Consider the following 18,673-nt stretch of genomic DNA (forward strand, 5'->3'; position numbering starts at 1 on the left):
ATCTTCATGCACATTTCTGGTTATTGTTTTCTTAAGTTCCTAGGAATGTAATTTCTGGATTAAAGAATACAAAAGCTTTAAGGCTTATATACTAACTACTCTGTGAAATAATTTTAGCCATTGTTTCTTAAACCTCTGTAGAATTTTTAAATTATCATCTTATAAGTGAATAATGGATTATGTAATAGTTTTATGTTTTGTGGGGCTTTGTGTCCTAAGATCATTTTCTCATTTTCCATAAAGAAGGTGAATTTTAATACAAATTGCACTATTAAATGTTTAGAACTATTCTTTGAACAGCTTCCTTGTTTATTAATAGTATTCTAATTTTGTAATTTTTTTCAAGAGAATTAGTTTATTGATTACACATGATAATGGATGATATACAAGCTTCAATCCCATCAATAATTTTATCTGGTATCATTATTCAATTTAGATATATTGCATAGGATGTGTCAACACTCATTTTTATAATCAATAATTCCATGATTTTGCTTGGGTAATCCCTTTTTATGGTGAACTTCAGGTCACAGCAGTAACTATCGGTTCAGCTACACAAAGGTTTCTGAAGACAATGGCTTCTCCATCTAAGCAGGTTGTATATAAATTCCAAATAGAACCTAGCATCACCCTGAAGGAATTCTAACGTCACACTGTTGGGGAAATTTACCAAGATGGCTTCAGAGTAGACTAACTACACAGCACATTTTTTTAAAAGGCACATTTATTCAGCATCACAATCAGACTATTACATTTAGCAATCAACAGCATGGGCACACACAAAAAATCTACAATAATGCCCTTTGTTGGAATGCTCTACACTTTCCACAGAAGAAACACTAAAGTGACCTGTTATAAAACTCGTCACAAATACAGTCCTTGAGTTTTTTGCCCATACACGTGAGTATTTGTCTAAAGCATGTCTTCTTTGTAGCAGCTAGGCCCTGCCACCACTGTGCTTGACTGAGTTCACATATCTGTTGTAACCTGTAGTTTCCCTGTCAACTTCTCTGGCTCTCCTCTCCTGTTAAGTTTTGTTCCCTGGCAGTAATTAAAATCTTCTGCCACTGTTGTAGCTACTGCCCACTACTGGAACCACCATAGTCACCTTGGTGTCGTGGTTTAGCAAAGTATTGGCCTCCACCACCATAGGAGCCAGAGTTTCTGCCTCCAAAGTTTCCTACCTTGATGGTTCCAAAATTTGAAGATTGATTGTTGTAATTGCCAAAATCATTGTAGCTTTCACCACCTCCAAAATTGCTTCCACTACCACCACCAAAGCCACCTCCTCCTCCATTGTTATAGCTGTTATAGCTGCTATTCCTGCCATAACCACTGCCCTGGTTTCCATAATGCTGTCCACCACTTTCATAGCCCCTGCTTCCTCCAGAGTAACCAGGGCCACCTCCTCCATAACCACCATCATTACCAAATCCATTAGAGCCATCCCCACTGCCACCATACCCACCAGCACCACAGCTGCCACCAAAGCCACCATGACCACTGAAGTTTCCTCCACTACCAAAGTTGTCATTCCCACTAAAACTTATCTCCATGACCACCACCAAAGTTTCCAGAACCACTTTGTCCTCTTTGGCTGGATGAAGCACTAGCCATCTCTTGCTTTGACAGGGCCTTCCTAACTTCACAGTTGGAGCCATTCAAAGTATGGTGTTTCTGAATGACAGTCTTATCCACGAAGTCATGGTCCTCAAAGGTTACAAAGGCAAAGCCCCTTTTCTTCAATTTTTCCATCATGTTGAAAATAATCTCTTAGGTGATGTTCTTCCGTGTCTTCTTTAATGCCACCAACAAATATCTTTTTCACAGTTAAGTGGGCATCTGGTCTTTGAGAATCTTGTCTTGAGACAGCTTTCTTTGGTTCCACAACTCTTCCATCCACCTTGTGTGGCCTTGCATTCATGGCTGCATCCACCTCCTCCACAGTGGCATCTGAGACAAACCCAAAGCCCCGGCATTCTTGGTGTTTGGATCTCTCATTACCACACAGTCTGTGAGCCTTCCCCATTGCTCAAAATGGCTCCTTGGGCTCTCATCGGTTGTTTCAAAGCTCAACCCTCCAGTAAGAGCTTCCTCAGCTGTTCAGGCCCTTTTGGAGACTCTGACTTAGACATGATGGCAGGGGGAAGAGAGACTTTAATGATGCTTCCTCAGTGGCGTCCACTGGCAGAAAGGCTGATTTTGTAATATTTTTAAATGTTAGTCAAGGTTTATATTCTCAAATGGTTCTTCAGTCTTTGATACAGAAACAACCTTCTGTGTTGTTTTCGATATTTACCTCTATGTCTCTGAATTGTATGTTTGCATTACTACTTCACGATTCACTGCCACCACCACTAATATTAGCATTATTTATTGACTTTCCACTCTGAAATATGCAGATTTCACAGTGTTTACTCCCTTTCCCTCCATTACGTATGTGTTCTCTTTCCCTCCTTCCATCTTCCTATGTGGTTATATTGCAATTCCGATTGGATCAATATCCAGCGTTTATTATAATAACTGTAAAAACCCAATACACAGCTGAGTCAGATCGTAAACTCTGGTAATAAACCTTTCTTGTCCTGTACAACTTTTATTTTTTCTCGAGTGAATAATTTTCTTGTTTCATTTATTTAGTAGTCTCTGTACTTACCACAAATTCAGCACTACACTCATTGCCAGTTTTCTAATCTCTTAACCAGATGTTCAGACCTATGAAGTATTTTGTCAGTTTCTTCCTGAAGAAGTCTTTTCCAGAGCCTTCTGACTTGATCTAATCTGAACCAGGTTCTCGCTATGCCTCTTGTAAGGTTAACATTCGAGCATGTCCTCATAATACTGGGGTTTCCTTTGCCTTCTTTCTGTGTTGAGAGTCCTTGTTGCCTAGATCCAGTGTTTTCCTTTGTTTACTCTTATTTTTGTGAAGCACATTCTCCAAGAGATTTCTAAGAAAGAACCCATGGGAGTAAATTTTTGAAGACTGTGCATACCTGAAAATGTCTCCAGTCTTTCCTCACATTTGATTGATTCTGTAACTGGTCATAGAATTCTGAATTGGGATTGATTTTCCTTCTGGATGTTGATAGTATTGCTTCATTGCCTTGTAGCTTGGTGTACTGTTGAAAAGCCCAAAGCCATTCTGATTCCTGACTAAGCGTATGTGATGACTTTCTCCATCTCTCTCCATTTCTTCTTTAGAAGTGTATAGGATGTTCCTTTTGCCGCTAGAATTGTGACTCTTAGGTATATCTTGGGTGTGTATGTTTTTATCCACTGTGCTGGAACAAGAATAATACTCAGTTTTGAAATTTGAGCTGTGGGAAGTTTACTTGAATTATTTCATTGGTGTACCTCCCCTCTGGCTTTGCTTTTAGAATTTCTATTATTCTGTAAATTCTTCTTTATTTCTGTTATTTAAATGTTCCTTAACTTTTAACTTTTGTCTCCTAATTTTGATCTAATTTATTTTGTTCTTTCTAGAATTTCTAAATTTTGCTTCCAATCTTGTTTTATGTCATTTTTAATTTTTAAAAGCTAATTTTTTGTTCTTTAAATGTTCTATTTAAATCTATAATACCCCATCGTTAGTGTAATATCTTCTCTAATCTCCCTAAGAATATTGATAGCTTTTGTTTGTTTTCATTTTCTTCTCCCATGCATAGTCTATTTTCCTCACTGTTTGTTTTGGTCTCTAACTTTCATTTTAGAAGTGTTCCTCAGATTTCTTGTAATCTGTGTTAATATGCTAATATTTAAGAGCAGGGAGCCTAAGAATTTGATTGTAAGCCCTAGGTATGTAGATGGAGCTTTTTGACCCTGAGTTTTACTATAGGAGAATCTGAAGAAAAAATAAACTTTTTTTTTTCTCTATGCTTGCACACCACTCAGCACAACACTTGTGACACCAGATGTGTGAGGTTTTTCCCGCACACCAAGCAATTCTCCAGCAGACACCAACTGTCTGTCTTACTATTCAATTCAATTCTGATACCACAGGTTAAAGGCTCAGTCCCACAAGACTGCCACCACTTCAGATGCCAACCACAAGGAGTAGGTTGTTACCTATACTTCTGACTAACTGGCCATAAATCAGGCATTCCAATGACCTTTTCCTTGAGTTCCATTAATTTGTTTGAACAGCTCACAGACTCTGGGAAAAACTTTACTTACATTTACTGGTTTGTTCATAAAGGATATAGTTTAGGATACAGAGGAACTGCCAGCTGCAGAGATACAGAGGGCAATGTATGTAGGAAGGCGGCATGGAGCTTCCAGGCTGTCTCTCAGTGCACCATCCTCCAGGCAACTGCATGTGATCAGCAATCTGGAAGCTCTCTGAACCCTGTCCTTTCGGGTTTTCATGGAGGCTTCATTATGTAGGTGTGATTGATTACGTCATTGGCCATTGGTGAGCAACTTAACTTTGAGCACTTTTCCATTTCCAGGTAGCTAGGGGATAGGGCTGTAAGTTCCAACCATCTAATCACAAGGTTGGTATCCCTGGCAACCATTGCCCATCCCGAGGGTATCCAGGAGCCCACCAAGGGTCACCTCATTAGAACAAAAGATGTTTCTATCACTCAGGAAATTACAAAGGTCTTAGGAGCTCTGTCTCCGGAACTGGGGTCAAAGACCAAATGTTAGAACAAAAGATTCTCCTGGCACTCTATCTACAAGAGTATTAGGAGCTCCATCTTGGGAACCAGGGGCAGAGAACAGATATTTATTTCTTACTATTTCACAGTATCACAGAAAGTATAGCAAGACTACTTAATCTGAGTTGTTCATATTCCAAAGCAAAGGATTCTCCATTCTCCTGTCTTGAAGGTGATAGCGTGCTCTAATTTGCTTTTTTCTAGGAGTTGATTGGGGAAAATAGCTAGAGGTCTCAGAATCGTGTGTGTGTGTGTGCGTGTGTGTGTAATATGTATAATATAATATATATATTTTATATATATATATATATATAAAATTTGATTCCAACTATTTTTATTTTATACCTCTGTCCTTAACTATGTCTCATTTCTCCCAGGCCAGTTCCTCTGTTTATCTGCTGCAGGGAATAAACCTCCAGCATTCTGCCAGGGTAGAAGAGAAGCAGTAGCCTAGAGAGGGACCTAAGAATCTGACTGCTTGTTAATTAGTGCCCTTTTTCTTTCCTTCTCACTTCCAGAGGTACCTGGTGTCACTAGCTCCTTACCCTTTTGATTATTCTAGTGTGTAAATCAGATTGGTCCTCAGCATTCCCCATTGTTGGCCACAGGCTCAGTGTTCTTGGTTCTGATAAACTGGTTAATGCTGTCACCTCCTCTCCTGTGTTCTCCATCTCTGTGGGTTTATGCCATTTTATGAAATATTTTCCAGTAACATTTTAAAAGGGAGTGAGAGTAGATGCATAGATTCAATCTACCATCTTTACCAATAGCAGTTATTCTTTGAGATTTCTTATGATCATCTAAGTCATGTGCTAGATGGAAGAGCAAAATTATATTTATATTTTTAAAAATTGTGAGTATGTAGGTTTAGTTGCTTTTTCTAAGCCAACTCTCAAAAAATCGGGAAATCTGGCCTCCAGCCTTGTGTCAAAGATAAACAGAAATGTATTGACTATACTTAAGAAGCATACCACTCTGCTGGGTGCTGCAAGAGCTAAACCTGGATAAATGCAACTTAGATTTCAAGCTTAAAGCTTGTTAGGGCACGTATTCATTTTTAACTCAAGAAAGGCACATATTTTAAAATACAGACTTCCTTTCGTAAATGATTCCCCACCTCATAAAAGATTAGATCCAGTTATTGTTAATTCACACATTTTTTTCTCACTCTTCTGTAGAAGTTAACTGGTCTTCCTTATAGGCTGGACAAAAGCACAGTTTGCAATCCCCAGCCACCTATTACTTAAAAACAAAAGGGAAAGCAAAGTTCACAAAAATTGACTTGATGTTGTGGGTGAGAAAGACAGAATTTTAAGACTTGTTCCCTGCAGTGGTGACTTTATGGGAAAAAATGCCTTTAACTGACCTTGGAAGTCTAAAGGGTTTAGAACATCTTTGAAAGAAGATTTTGAATTTTGAACATAACCAAGTTGGAACGATATATAAAACTTTATGATTGAGACATCCAATGGCTATTATAAATAAAAATTATAAGGGGTATTAAAATGTACTTTAAGAGAGTAAAAATCATGTATCACAGAATTTCAAGGAAAAATGTTACATGTTGTGAGTGAATTCAGAGTAACTTCAGAGATAAATTGATAGCCCTGATGAGCTTGAAGGATAGGTAGGATTTTTGACTGGTTGGGTTGTTTTAGGTTAGAGAACAGTTTGTACCAACACATGAGGAAGGAGAAACACAATGTATTTTCAGAAGTTAGTCTCATTTATTTGGAATACACTTTGAGTATTGAAGGGCAAATGGGCCTACGACTTATTTGACATTAAAGCCAAAGACTAACTAACTCTGATTCCCCTTCTTTTAGGTTGAATGGGGCTCGGTTAGTTTCTGCTAGCTTGGAGATAAATCGTATTTTGGCTAGAGGTCATGATGGTAGGAACAGCCAGAGGAATTCTTGCGTTGTGATAAGTATATATAAATTGATAAAGCTGACAAAGGAATTTGAACCCATATCATGAGAGATTTTGAATACTGGAGGAGGATGTAAACAATGAGGAGTAACTGAAGGTTTTAAAGGAAGACAGAGGGATTCTCGAAGGTGTATTTTAAGTAGTGTAACTGACAGTGGTGTCTGTTGATAGTAGTATTTAACAAAAAGAGGTGCATGTCCTCGGCAGTTAGTGGCTATTCCAATATGACCCTCACATTTATCTGAATGCATGTTGTAGATGAGCTGTTAGTTGATAATGTCATGTGGTACTGATAGAATTGAATAAATGTGTAAGAACTATACCGAGTTCTATGCTAGCTGCTACATGTAAGGACTTCTGTGTCTAGTTCTATGCTAACTGCTATAAGAACTACAAAATAAATCAAAGACCTGGCATTTTCCATGGAATGTAGAGTATAGAAAGTGAGGGAGGGAAATCCCTAATAAATTTAACTAGGTAGAGTCACTTGGGAGTTAAAAGATGGAAGACGCCCACATGACCTCGAATAACTGATGAAAGGGTTAGGACTGATTTGAAAGATGAGTGAAATCTACATGGGTGGTGGCAACAAAGTAAATCAATATGAATGAAGACTCTTTGGCAAGAAGGCATTCAAGAAGAGCAAAGAAATTTGGTCAAAATGAAACTAAGAGCTGGTGTTGGTAGATCAGTAAGAATAGGTTAGGTGGGAATGTAAGGCCCATTTGTGAAAAGCCTTGAGAGATGGGCCAAGTGATTTGGGGTAAGAAATAAATTTTAGAAGTCTCTCCAACTGAGATTTATATTATTGAAGGAAATCTCAGGAGATTTAATCTGGCAGCAGTATTCATGGATTAGGAGTAGAAGATGGAAATGAAAAGGAGTGTAAGATGCTGTTATGGGAAACAGGTGTGAGGGCTCGTAGTGTGTAACCACTGACAGTAGGAATGGAGAGATGGAACAAAGCTGAAAGAAAGATTTTTATGGAAGATTGAAAAAGAAATTAACATCAAATTCCCTGGAGCTAGAAAAGAAAGAATTGAAGATTAGTCCACACATAATGATTGGGAAAACTGGAAGCATTTATTTGCTTCCAGTTTATATGCAGAGGAGAACAGGGTTGAGAAAGAACATGATAAGCTTGATCTTACACATATTTAATTTTAGATTATATAAACCAAAGGCATATGTTTTTTAACCTATGAGATTGCAGCACAATTGACATGTTCAGGCTAAAGACTAAGGTTTGTTATCTATCAGGATATTATGAAGAGTCAAACATGACTTTAAATTCTGGTTTTGTTTGGTTCTAAGCTGATAACTTTTGCAAATCAAACTAGTTTTTACCTCTGGAAAAAGAGTGAAAAATGAAATTAGCAGCCCCTTTATTGAGTGTATGTTATGTGCTGGATAGCACTTTCGTTATTCCATTCATGGGATTTTATTCCTGAAAACAATGAGGTAGGTACTATTGTCATCTCCATTTTACAGATCACAAGTTCAAGCCTCAGAGAAAGCACTTACGTAACCTAAGATCATGTAGCTAGAAAGTGACAGCCAGGATTTGAATGAATGAAGAACTGTCTGTCTCCAAAGCCAGTGCTTTTAACCTATTATGCAATGCTGCTTTCACTGTGCCTCACTACAACATGCACTTTGCCCACTCTTAGAATTAAGTTGTGTTTTTATTAAGTGCTTACTAAGTGCTGTACATTGTGCTAAGTGCTTTTTATGCATTAATTTGTTTAATCATCTATGAGATCAGTACTATTATTTACGACGACGAATCACTAATGGGGTGAGTATTTCCATTGCCCAGCTGGGAAGCAGCAAAACTGAAATTTATGGTTAAGTTTATCTGATTTCAAGCCTGTGCTCTTTTTTTATTTTTTAAAGTCATTTTGAGTATTAAATAAGATGATAATATCATTATCTTAACCTTAAGGCATAAACCAAATAGTCTTTAATTAGTAGTGATAGTATTAGCAGCAGCAGAATAGCATAAAGGTGATGGTTGAAGCCATGGAGTGCATGGTGCTGTTATAGGGAACGCATTAAGAGAGAAGAACATATTCTAGAGCAAACAGTGATGGATATTTATAACTTAGGAACAGCAGGAGGGAAATGAGTCAGAGAGGCATAACAATAACTTAGAAAATATAGTAATGTGGAAGCCTGAGGAAGATAATCGAAAAGATTTGAGACATAAGTGGTATTATATGCCACATAAATTGGAAAAGGATAAGGCCATTGGACTCTCCCAGAAAACTACTACTCATACTGAGTTCTCTATATCAGTAAACAGAACTACCATCTATCCACTTTCCAAATGCAGAAAGCTGGGAATTTTCCTAAATTTCTTTTTTAACTTTCCTCAATCCTCCCTTCAATTAATCGTTAATTTTGATGGAGTTCAGGACACACTACCCCAAAATATGCCACCTTGACATTCGAGAAAACAGCAGAAGCAGGAAGGTCACTTTCTGACCTCCCTCCATTCATTTTATGGCCCTGAAGTGGGCCATAAAAGAATCCTTTGACTTTTCCCTAAAGTCTTAAGACCTTCATTCCGGAGCCATCCTCTCTACGCCCAGAGGAAAGGAATGTCACACAGGGATACAGAAAAAAATTGGAACAAATTGACCTTGCTGAGTTCCACCCCAGTTTATTACCATTAGATCATTTCCTGTTTCTTTGGATCTTCATTCCATTATGAAGTCTTCCCATTTCACATAAAACTTATTAAATAAATTTGTATGCTTTTCTGTTTTTCTCTTCTAATTCATCTTTTGTCATAAAGTCCTCAACCATGAACGTTGTGATGGGAGAGGAAGAGATACTACATTTACTCCTCTACAGTTTCAGCCTCCGAAGAAAATCTCTCAAAATATTTACTCTCTCCTCTCCATCCCCACTGCTACTTGCCAGCTTGGGAAAGAAACCTTCACCTTCTGCTTAGGTTCCTCCAGCAACTGCTCAGTTCTTTTTGCTTCTAGACTTAATCTGGGCCCATTCTCCATCATTCATCCAAAATGATGTTTCTAAAATACAGATGCAGTCAGGTCAGTTTTTTGCTTAAAACCTCTCCAAGGGTTGTCTCTGACCTTAGGATAATGACTTAGCATGGCTTATGAAGCCGTGTAAGACCTGTCCTCTGTCTAGCCTTTCAGCCTTGTCTCACTGCCATTACTCATCCAGTTATGCTCAGCTATGCCAAACTCATTTAAATTTCTAGTACCTACCATGTGCTCTGGGATTTAACATGTACGGTTTCTTCTGGAATATTCGTTCCTTCTCTCTTGCATTCTCTATTCCCCCTTCCATCTTTTTCAGGGTTAACTTAATCCTTTAGAACTCAGCTTAAGTTTTATTTACTTTGAGAAGCTTTTTAAGTTCCTTTTAGTTAGGTACCCTGCTTTATACTGCCACAGCATTTCATGCACCTGCCAAAATAATCACTACCCTATATTGTAATTGCTCATTTAACTTTCTGTCTGTACAAGACAATAAGCTATTTTATGCAAGATACATGGCTGCTCCCATTTTTATCCCTAGTACCTACAACACTACTAAAGCTGTAGTAGATATTCAAGAAATACATCCTTAATAAGTGTTATGAATGAATTATCTTCTGTGTTGAGAATACCATTTATAAAATGAAATTGTGATTTTTGTAAACCTCAGTGTTTCCTCTCGGTGGGGGTGGAGGTGAAGAAGTATGAGTTTGGCTTTTTTCTTCCATTTTAAAATGACTAACAGATAAATGAGACTGATTTAAAAGAAGAAAAAGTTTGATTTAATAAGAAATTCAACAGTTGTGATTATTACAATGTTAGGGAAATCATGATGCTCTTAGCCATTCAGTTCAATAATCAGCAGTATTCCATTGGAAGTATTATGAATATGAATATTTATCTATATAAATAAGTGTGCCAGAAAAAAAATAGATTCATGTAAGTAATTTCTTTTTAATTTACTTGGAATTCATTTTTAAAATACTAAGACTTCAAGGCATTCTTACAAACCATGAAATCACCCAAGTTAGCCACATCTGTTCAAAGGTTTTCAAAGCTTACCCTAACATTAGATGGCAACCCAATTTTCACCTTCTCTAAAAGAGAACACAGCACAATTTAAATATATGTGAAACAATAAACATACTTTTATACAAATGAAAATTATAAAATAAGTTTTTAAAGAAATCATATTGCCTTATTTTTATTACTATTATTATACTTTAAGTTCTGGGATACATGTGCAGAATGCGCAGGTTTGTTACATAGGTATACACGTGCCATGGTGGTTTGCTGCAACCATCAACCCATTATCTACATTAGGTATTTCTCCTAATGCTATCCCTCCCCTAGTCCCCGACCCCCCGAGAGGCCCTGGTGTGTGATGTTCCCCTCCCTGTATCCATGTGTTCTCATTGTTCAACTCCCACTTACAAGTGTGAAGATGCAGTGTTTGGTTTTCTGTTCCTGTGTTAGTTTGCTGAGAATGATGGTTTCCAACTTCGTCAGTTTCCAGCTTCGTCGTTTCCAACCACGTCCCTGCAAAGGCCATGAACTCATCCTTTTTTTATGGTTGCATAGTACTCCATGTTATATATGTGCCACATTTTCTTTATCCAGTCTATTATTGATGGGCATTTGGGTTGGTTCCAAGTCTTTGCTATTGTGAACGTGCTGCAGTAAACATACGTGTGCATGTGTCTTTATAGTAGAATGATTTACAATCCTTTGGGTATATACCCAGTAATGGGATTGCCAGGTCAAATGGTATTTCTAGTTCTAGATCCTTAAGGAATCGCCACACTGTCTTCCACAATGGTTGAACTAATTTATACTCCCACCAACAGTGTAAAAGCATTCCTAATTCTCCACATCCTCTCCAGCATCTGTTGTTTCCTGACTTTTTAATGATCACCAATCTAACTGACGTGAGATGGTATCTCGTTGTGGTTTTGATTGGCAATTCTCTAATGACCAATGATGAGCTTTTTTTCATATGTTTTTTGGCCACATAAATGTCTTCTTTTGAGAAGCGTCTGTTCATATCCTTCACCTTTTTGATGGGGTTGTTTTTTTCTTGTAAATTTGTTTAAGTTCCTTGTAGATTCTGGATATTAGCCCTTTGTCAGATGGGTAGATGGCAAACATTTTCTCCCATTCTGTAGGTTGCCTGTTCACTCTGATAATAGTTTCTTTTGCTGTGCAGAAGCTCTCTAGTTTAATTAGATCCCATTTGTAGCTGTTCCTTCTGCTCATCCCTGCAGGTATAGGGGTGGTAACAGCTATGCCAGTGGTTCTCAGTGAGGGGTGATTTTTTATTTTTATTTTTATTTTTTTGAGACGCAGTTTCATTCTTGACCCTCAAGCTGGAGTGCAATGGTGTGATCTCGGCTCACTGCAACCTCCGCCTCCTAAGTTCAAGCCTCAGCCTCCTGAGTAGCTGGGATTTTTTTTTCCCACCAATGACATCTGGCAATGTCTGCAGACATTTTTGATTGTCATGACTTTGAAGGCTATTAGCATCTAGTTCCTGGCCTCGTCCTTAAAGTTCTCTCTATACTTTTCTTAATGAACTTATCAAATGTCATAGCTTTAAATACATCCATATAACAATAACTTAAAGAATAGATGGCATGAAAACTATGTATTTTTCAATGTAGTTTGTTATTTTATGTACTTAAATTATGAAAAGAATCATGAAAATTCATTGAGAAATTAAACTTTTCAAAAATCTGTTAGTGATTTAGTATTTTTCATTACAATGATACTGATAGAGAAACTTATCAAAGAGAATGGCAAAAATTGCATTTGGAATGATTAAGTGCTAGGATACAATAATCCAAATTTTGAGTCGAAGCCAGAGACAGACCTGAGATAGATTAGGAATAAAGTTGCTGTTTTCTATGAACAGTGTAAATATTAGTAACACTAACTTTTAGAAAGGTAAATAGAAAGGTTGTACACCATAAATAAGTCTCTGGAATGTGCACATCTGGATGCTTCAGGTACCTAAACTGACCTTTCTGTCACATGCATACATCGTGCTTTTGTGCTACAAAGATTCTGCTTTTTCATAAGGTGCTGTGTCTTAGCAGATTCATTAAAGAAAGTGGCTGGCATAGGCTTTACTTCTTGAGGAGGTTCTCTCACGACATCAAAGGGCCTTTGAGCCGGCTAAAAGTAATCCAACAAAGATGAATTTTTCTCTGAGTACTTGTGTCTGTTAGAGCTTGAAGCTAGTGGAGTTTAGAGAGGCCACAAAAGATATTATAAGGATTTAGTCATACTATTTCTTGGTTCTTCAGCCATAGAAACCACTGCGTTCTTTATCCCGATTTCTTGACTTGGAACCTATGTGTCAATACTGGTGATTCAGTAATAGAAAGGGAGAAGAGATTGTGCATTTTCATTTTTGGAGGCAAAGTCACTGTTGCATCATTAGTATGTGATGTTAAAATATACAGTACAGTATATTTGGTAAGCTTCAAGAGACCAAGGAGATTGTCTCATTATCTTGTTTACTTTTGCAGCTTCATCATCTAGCAAGGCCTGGCTAATAATTATTGTTCAAAAAGTGTTTGTCGAAGAACTGACTGAACAAATGAATGTGATAGAAATATTTTATGTGAATTGAAAATATCACTGGGTACATCCAGATTTTAATAAGTCACCTCTTGGATATATGAGTATTTTATAATGGTAATATTTTGGTTTAACATAGCAGCTTACATTATTTTACTAGGAACTAAGAGAACCACTTCTATGGGATAATAACTATACTAAATTTAGTTTAAAAACTCTAGTTATTCCTTGGTGGTGGATTACAGAAATTATGTAGAACTTCAGTAAAACATTTTCTAATGAAAGAATGCTAATAAATGATAAGGTATACTCCCCACATAAAGAGAGTGGTCATAAGTCATTAAGATGCGACTAGAAGGTTCGTTTGGTGGAAAGTTGTTAGAAAGGGTCATTAGCACACAGTAGAAAGGAGAGTGCTCCCCAGCACTGATGCCAGACGTATGCCAGACAGATAGGAGATTTTTTTACTCTCAATATCAAGACTATTTAAATAGTACAGCTTATATTTAATGCAAATCATAGGTTTTTTTGTTTTGCTGCTTGGTTTTTTTTGTTTGTTTGTTTTAATTTCAGGTTTGATTAGACAAATTTGTAAGTTACTCAACCTTTCTTGGAGTTGGACCTTCTTAAGGCTTGTCTGCAGCTTTGGAATTTTACTAGTTCTCAGTGCCCTTGGAACTTTCCTAATAATAACTGCAAGCATAATAAACCTATATGTGACTTCTTTTTGTTTATGGGCCTAAGGAAAAGCCTTATATTGCTTTTTCTGTATTCTTGAGAAATTCTCTAAACACAATGTTTTTATTCCTTCCACTTAAAGGCAAAGAGTTGGGGGAGCCCAATTTTGTTGCATACATTTTTGTTTACTACTTTGTGACTGAATCTAGCTTTGAATCTAAAGCTAGTGTCATTCCCCAAATTTACAATAATCTTAATGTTATTTTTTTGTAAGAGTTTTGGCATTCTTAGAAATCCTATGCCTTATGATAACATTTTTGAAATGACTTTAAACATGTTTTAAGCAGAAATATAATTAGTTTTCCTTACCTTGCAAACTATTTTGGAATTAAAGATTTTTGTATGGATTTTTTGGGACCAAATAAGATAGCATTTATGCTGTCTAATTTCAAACTTCTTTCTTGTTTTTTGTGTTTTCCTATTTTCAGCTTTCTAAGAAGTATGGAGTACATGTTTGTGGAGAAGGTGGAGAGTATGAAACTTTCACTTTGGATTGCCCTCTATTTAAGAAGAAAATAATTGTGTAAGATATCATTTCAGCATTTTCTTTTTTTTCCCCATAAATTTAAGTGATGGAAGCAACTTAACATTAAGCTTGAGGCAACTTTTGTTGGGAAAAATAGAACATGTCCTCTAAGTTCACAAACACTCAATTTGTTTAATACCAGTGAAGTCGTCTGAATACCTAAATCAATACCTGACAAGACGAGGCCTTCATAGAAGACTATAAACTTTTTAGACATTGCACTTTCGTTTACTTGCTGATTATGGCCTGCAGTAAAACTGGTACCTACACACTGACACTTTTATCCTTTCATGAAGTGTGAATTGCCTGTATTATTTATCTTTCATTACAGCTACATTTGATAAACTGCCACATCAGTAGCCTGTGGGTTCCATTAACTCCATCCTCTTTTTTCTTTTTCCTGGCTTTAACAACTTAGAATGGTAATGCTAAACGTTTCTCTTCAGTTATTTGGGGTTATTTTTACAAATAAACTTTGTTTTAAAATGAATTTAGTTGATGGTGAGTAGTATGATTTGTTTGCCATAAATTGTTAAAATTAGTGTAGTGAAAAACAGAAACTTTCTTCAGTTTGTTACCTTATTATCCATGCTCTAATTTATGTTGCTCTTTTTATATGCTAAGAGAACTTTGTCTGCTTTTCTTAAGCCTGTATGCATTGTGGAAAAGATTGATTGAATGGAAGGCTTCAATATTTCTAACACTAAGACTTAACCTCTTTGTACATAGTAATAATGACGGAAGGCGTGATCTAAGAAAATTAAGACAACAACTCTAGTTGGATTTTCTTAAAAAATGCATTTATTTTGTATAATATGACAAGACATTTTCATTACCATATGCAGTATTCATGCACTCTTGCTTCTTCCATATTATTCTAATTTCTTTTCCATTAATAATCACCATAATCATTATTTATTTGACAAATACTCATCAAGTACCTATTACCTCCAAAGTGTTTTCCTGGGCACCACTGATGTTGAAATAGTTTCTGCCTTCAAAGCAGTGGAAAAAGACATCTGTGTGTAATTATAATACAAGGTGGTAAAAAATAAGTCATAAGTTTATTCATGGGAGAGTACATATTTTTTTTGCCCATGATGATCACAAAACAATTAATGAATCAACTATTGATAAGTTATTACTTCTATGAAATAATACTGTTATATTATTCAAGAAAAACATTTGCATGCTAGGGTGAAATTGTAGTAGAAAATTTGGGATATATTTACTTATTAATATGGGACTAACCAAATTAGAAAAAAAAAAAAAGCACAGCAATAAGAGGAAAACATGCCAAAGAATAATACTTTCTCCATTTGCCAGACAAATTGAGCACCCAGAGCACCTGAAAGTCTTTATGGGCAACGTGGAATTACAAGACATGTACTGCTTTACTCTACATAACCAGAAGATCTGTTTATCATAGTACTTTAGACCTAGAACATGAATCCTTTTCAACCTCCTCATTTTGTAGACAAGGAAACCTAAGCCTGATAGAGACAGTGGCATGAAGGGAATTACTCATGCTGTTAAAGAGAAGTTGTCAGGGAAGGTGGTTAGAACCCTCTAGTGCTAAAATGAGCTGTTCACTGCAAAGCGTGAGTAGAACTCCGCAAGTTGCTGCCCTGCTCTGTAGGAGTTCTTCCTGTAACCGAGGAGATGGACAGGCAAATCGACAATAAGTGATAGGTGCTACCATGCAGGTGTGTACCTTGTAAACACAAAGGAAACCCTGTCTTTTCATTCTTACTCATTTGTGAGTCAATCACCAATCTCATTCTGATACTTACGCATATTCTTTGCTTATTTTTTTCTTCATAAGCTATGCCTCACTTCAGCTTCATACTTTTCTTTTGTGATACCTTTTCTCTAGATTGCCTTCTCATTTCTTACCACTTTGCTAAATCCTTTCATTTTTATATGCTTTGGCTGCCATTGCCTCCAGTGCTTGTTCCCATACTTGTCAGAGCATACGTTAGGCTATGTGCTAAATATTGTTGGACTAATTTGTAATTTGTTGTTGTTTATTTTTGTTTATATATGCTGTTTTACATACTTATATATATTCCTTTCTTAGGTTATAACTTGAAGTTATAGGTTGGGAAATATCCTCAATTGGCAGAAAAACAATATCACTTAATGTAAACAAAATCTCCCCTCCTCTTTAAAATTGAAATGTCCTAAGCATACCTGCCTGATATACAATAAATGCAAAGATGTGAGTGAACATGTTTTGTGCATTCTAAAACTGTATGTGAATGAAAGTTATATTATTTAGATACAGTCTTCCATATAATACAATTAAAAGATGAGCTTGGTTCCTATAACTGTGTTTTAACAATTGAGTATTAATAATTTTGGATCCAATCATTTATAATTCATTTTGGGGACAAATTTAATAACTTTTGTTACATTTGATGTAATAGTGGTCTGCCACAGTTAGCATGCAACTAATCATTTATTAGGAATCCCATTTCAAACATCTGATTCAAATGACATTTTATTTTTTATAAAAAAAAGACTACCTCTAAGGTGAGAAAAAATAAATTTTTGCATGCAGATTTCTTTGATTATAATTAGATATCTTTTTTTGGTGGGGAGGGGCCAGGTGGGCCAATGCGATCATCAGGATCCTTAGAAGAAAGAGGCAGGAGGGTCCGAGTCAGAGAAGGGGATGTAACAACAAAAGTAGACTAGAGAGACGTGGAGCCATGAGCCAAGAAATGTGGGAAGCTTCTAAAAGCTAGAAAAAGCAAGGAACAGATTCTCCTTTAAAGTCCCAAGAGAGTATGCAGTTGTACCAACACCTCAGGGTTTTGTTTGTTTGTTTTTAAATTATACTTTTAAGTTCTGGGGTACATGTGCAGAACGTGCAGGTTTGTTACCATAGGTATACACATGCCGTGGTGGTTTGCTGCACCCATCAACCCATCACCTACCTTAGGTATTTCTCCTAATGTTATCCTTCCCCTAGCCTCCCACCCCTGACAGGCACCGGTGTGTGATGTTCCCCTCCCTGTGTCCATGTGTTCTCATTGTTCAACTCCCACTTATGAGTGAGAACATGCAGTGTTTGGTTTTCTGTTTTTGTGATAGTTTGCTGAGAATGATGGCTTCCAGCTTCATCCACGTCCCTGAAAGGACATGAACTCATCCTTCTTTCTGGCTGCAAGGTATTCCATGGTGTATATGTGCCACATTTTCTTTATCCAGTCTGTTGTTCATGGACATTTGGGTTGGTTCCAAGTCTTTGCTATTGTGAATAGTGCCGCAGTAAACATACGTGTGCATGTGTCTTTATAGTAGAATGATTTATAATCGTTTGGGTATATACCTAGTAATGAGATTGCTGGGTCAAATCGTATTTCTAGTTCTAGATCCTTGAGGAATGGCCACACTGTCTTCCACAATGGTTGGACTAATTTATACTCCCACCAACAGTGTAAAAGTGTTCCTATTTCTCCACATCCTCTCCAACATCTGTTGTTTCCCGACTTTTCAGTGATTGCCAATCTTAACTGGCGTGAGATGGTATCTCATTGTGGTTTTGATTGTCATTTCTCACCAGTGATAATGAGCATTTTTTCATATGTCTGTTGACTGCATAGATGTCTTCTTTTGAGAAGTGTCTGTTTATATCCTTTGCCCACTTTTTGATGGGTTTGTTTTTTTCTTGTGAATTTGTTTAAGTTCTTTGTAGATTCCACGATTGAAACTGTTTTCTATAATAAACTAATTTAGAGACATCAATTTGGTTCTATAAGTTTATTATGCCAGGTTCAGTGGCTCACGTTTGTAATTACAACCCTTTGGGCAGGGCAAGAAGATCACTTGAGGCCAGGAGTTTGAGGCTGCAGTCGTCTATAATTGCACCACAGAACTCCAACCTCGGCAACATTGCAAGACCCTGTCTCTTAAAAAAAAATACAATGTGAATAACAATAAAAAACAATAAATAAATTGAAGTTTATTATGAGATACTTTTTGCCCAAATTCCAATTAACATTTTAAAATATTTTTAGGAAAGACTAGTATAACAGCCTTTGTCTGGAAATAATTTTTTACATTTTTACCTAGAACAGTTTACAAGTCACTTTTTGTGTCCATTAATATATGAAGTCATTCACTTCTAGATACAAATTATGAGATGAGAAAATGAGCTTTTTCCCTCAGAAGCCCTCCTGAGAAGAATTATAGCCTAACTTTTAAGAGAAAAGGAT

The 18,673-nt window shown here is 36.6% G+C and overlaps 1 protein-coding gene and 1 pseudogene across 3 annotated transcripts in view; one reads left to right on the forward strand and one right to left on the reverse strand.

Annotated features, from left to right (window-relative positions):
- The window catches only part of LOC105492862 (diphthamine biosynthesis 6), a 220,400-nt gene that overhangs the window by 155,917 nt on the left and 45,810 nt on the right, over window positions 1–18,673 (forward strand). For all 3 annotated transcript variants that reach the window (XR_011606181.1, XM_011760182.3, XM_071067125.1), the window contains exon 7: window positions 14,353–14,447. Coding sequence is in view for 2 of the 3 variants with exons in the window: in XM_011760182.3 (XP_011758484.2) it covers window positions 14,353–14,447 (95 nt within the window). In the remaining variant the exon portion in view is untranslated. The remainder of the gene's footprint in view (window positions 1–14,352; window positions 14,448–18,673) is intronic.
- LOC139355476 (heterogeneous nuclear ribonucleoprotein A1-like) lies at window positions 938–2,135 on the reverse strand (annotated as a pseudogene).

This window comes from Macaca nemestrina, chromosome 7 (assembly GCF_043159975.1).
Source record: "Macaca nemestrina isolate mMacNem1 chromosome 7, mMacNem.hap1, whole genome shotgun sequence".
NCBI classification, from domain to species: domain Eukaryota; kingdom Metazoa; phylum Chordata; class Mammalia; order Primates; family Cercopithecidae; genus Macaca; species Macaca nemestrina.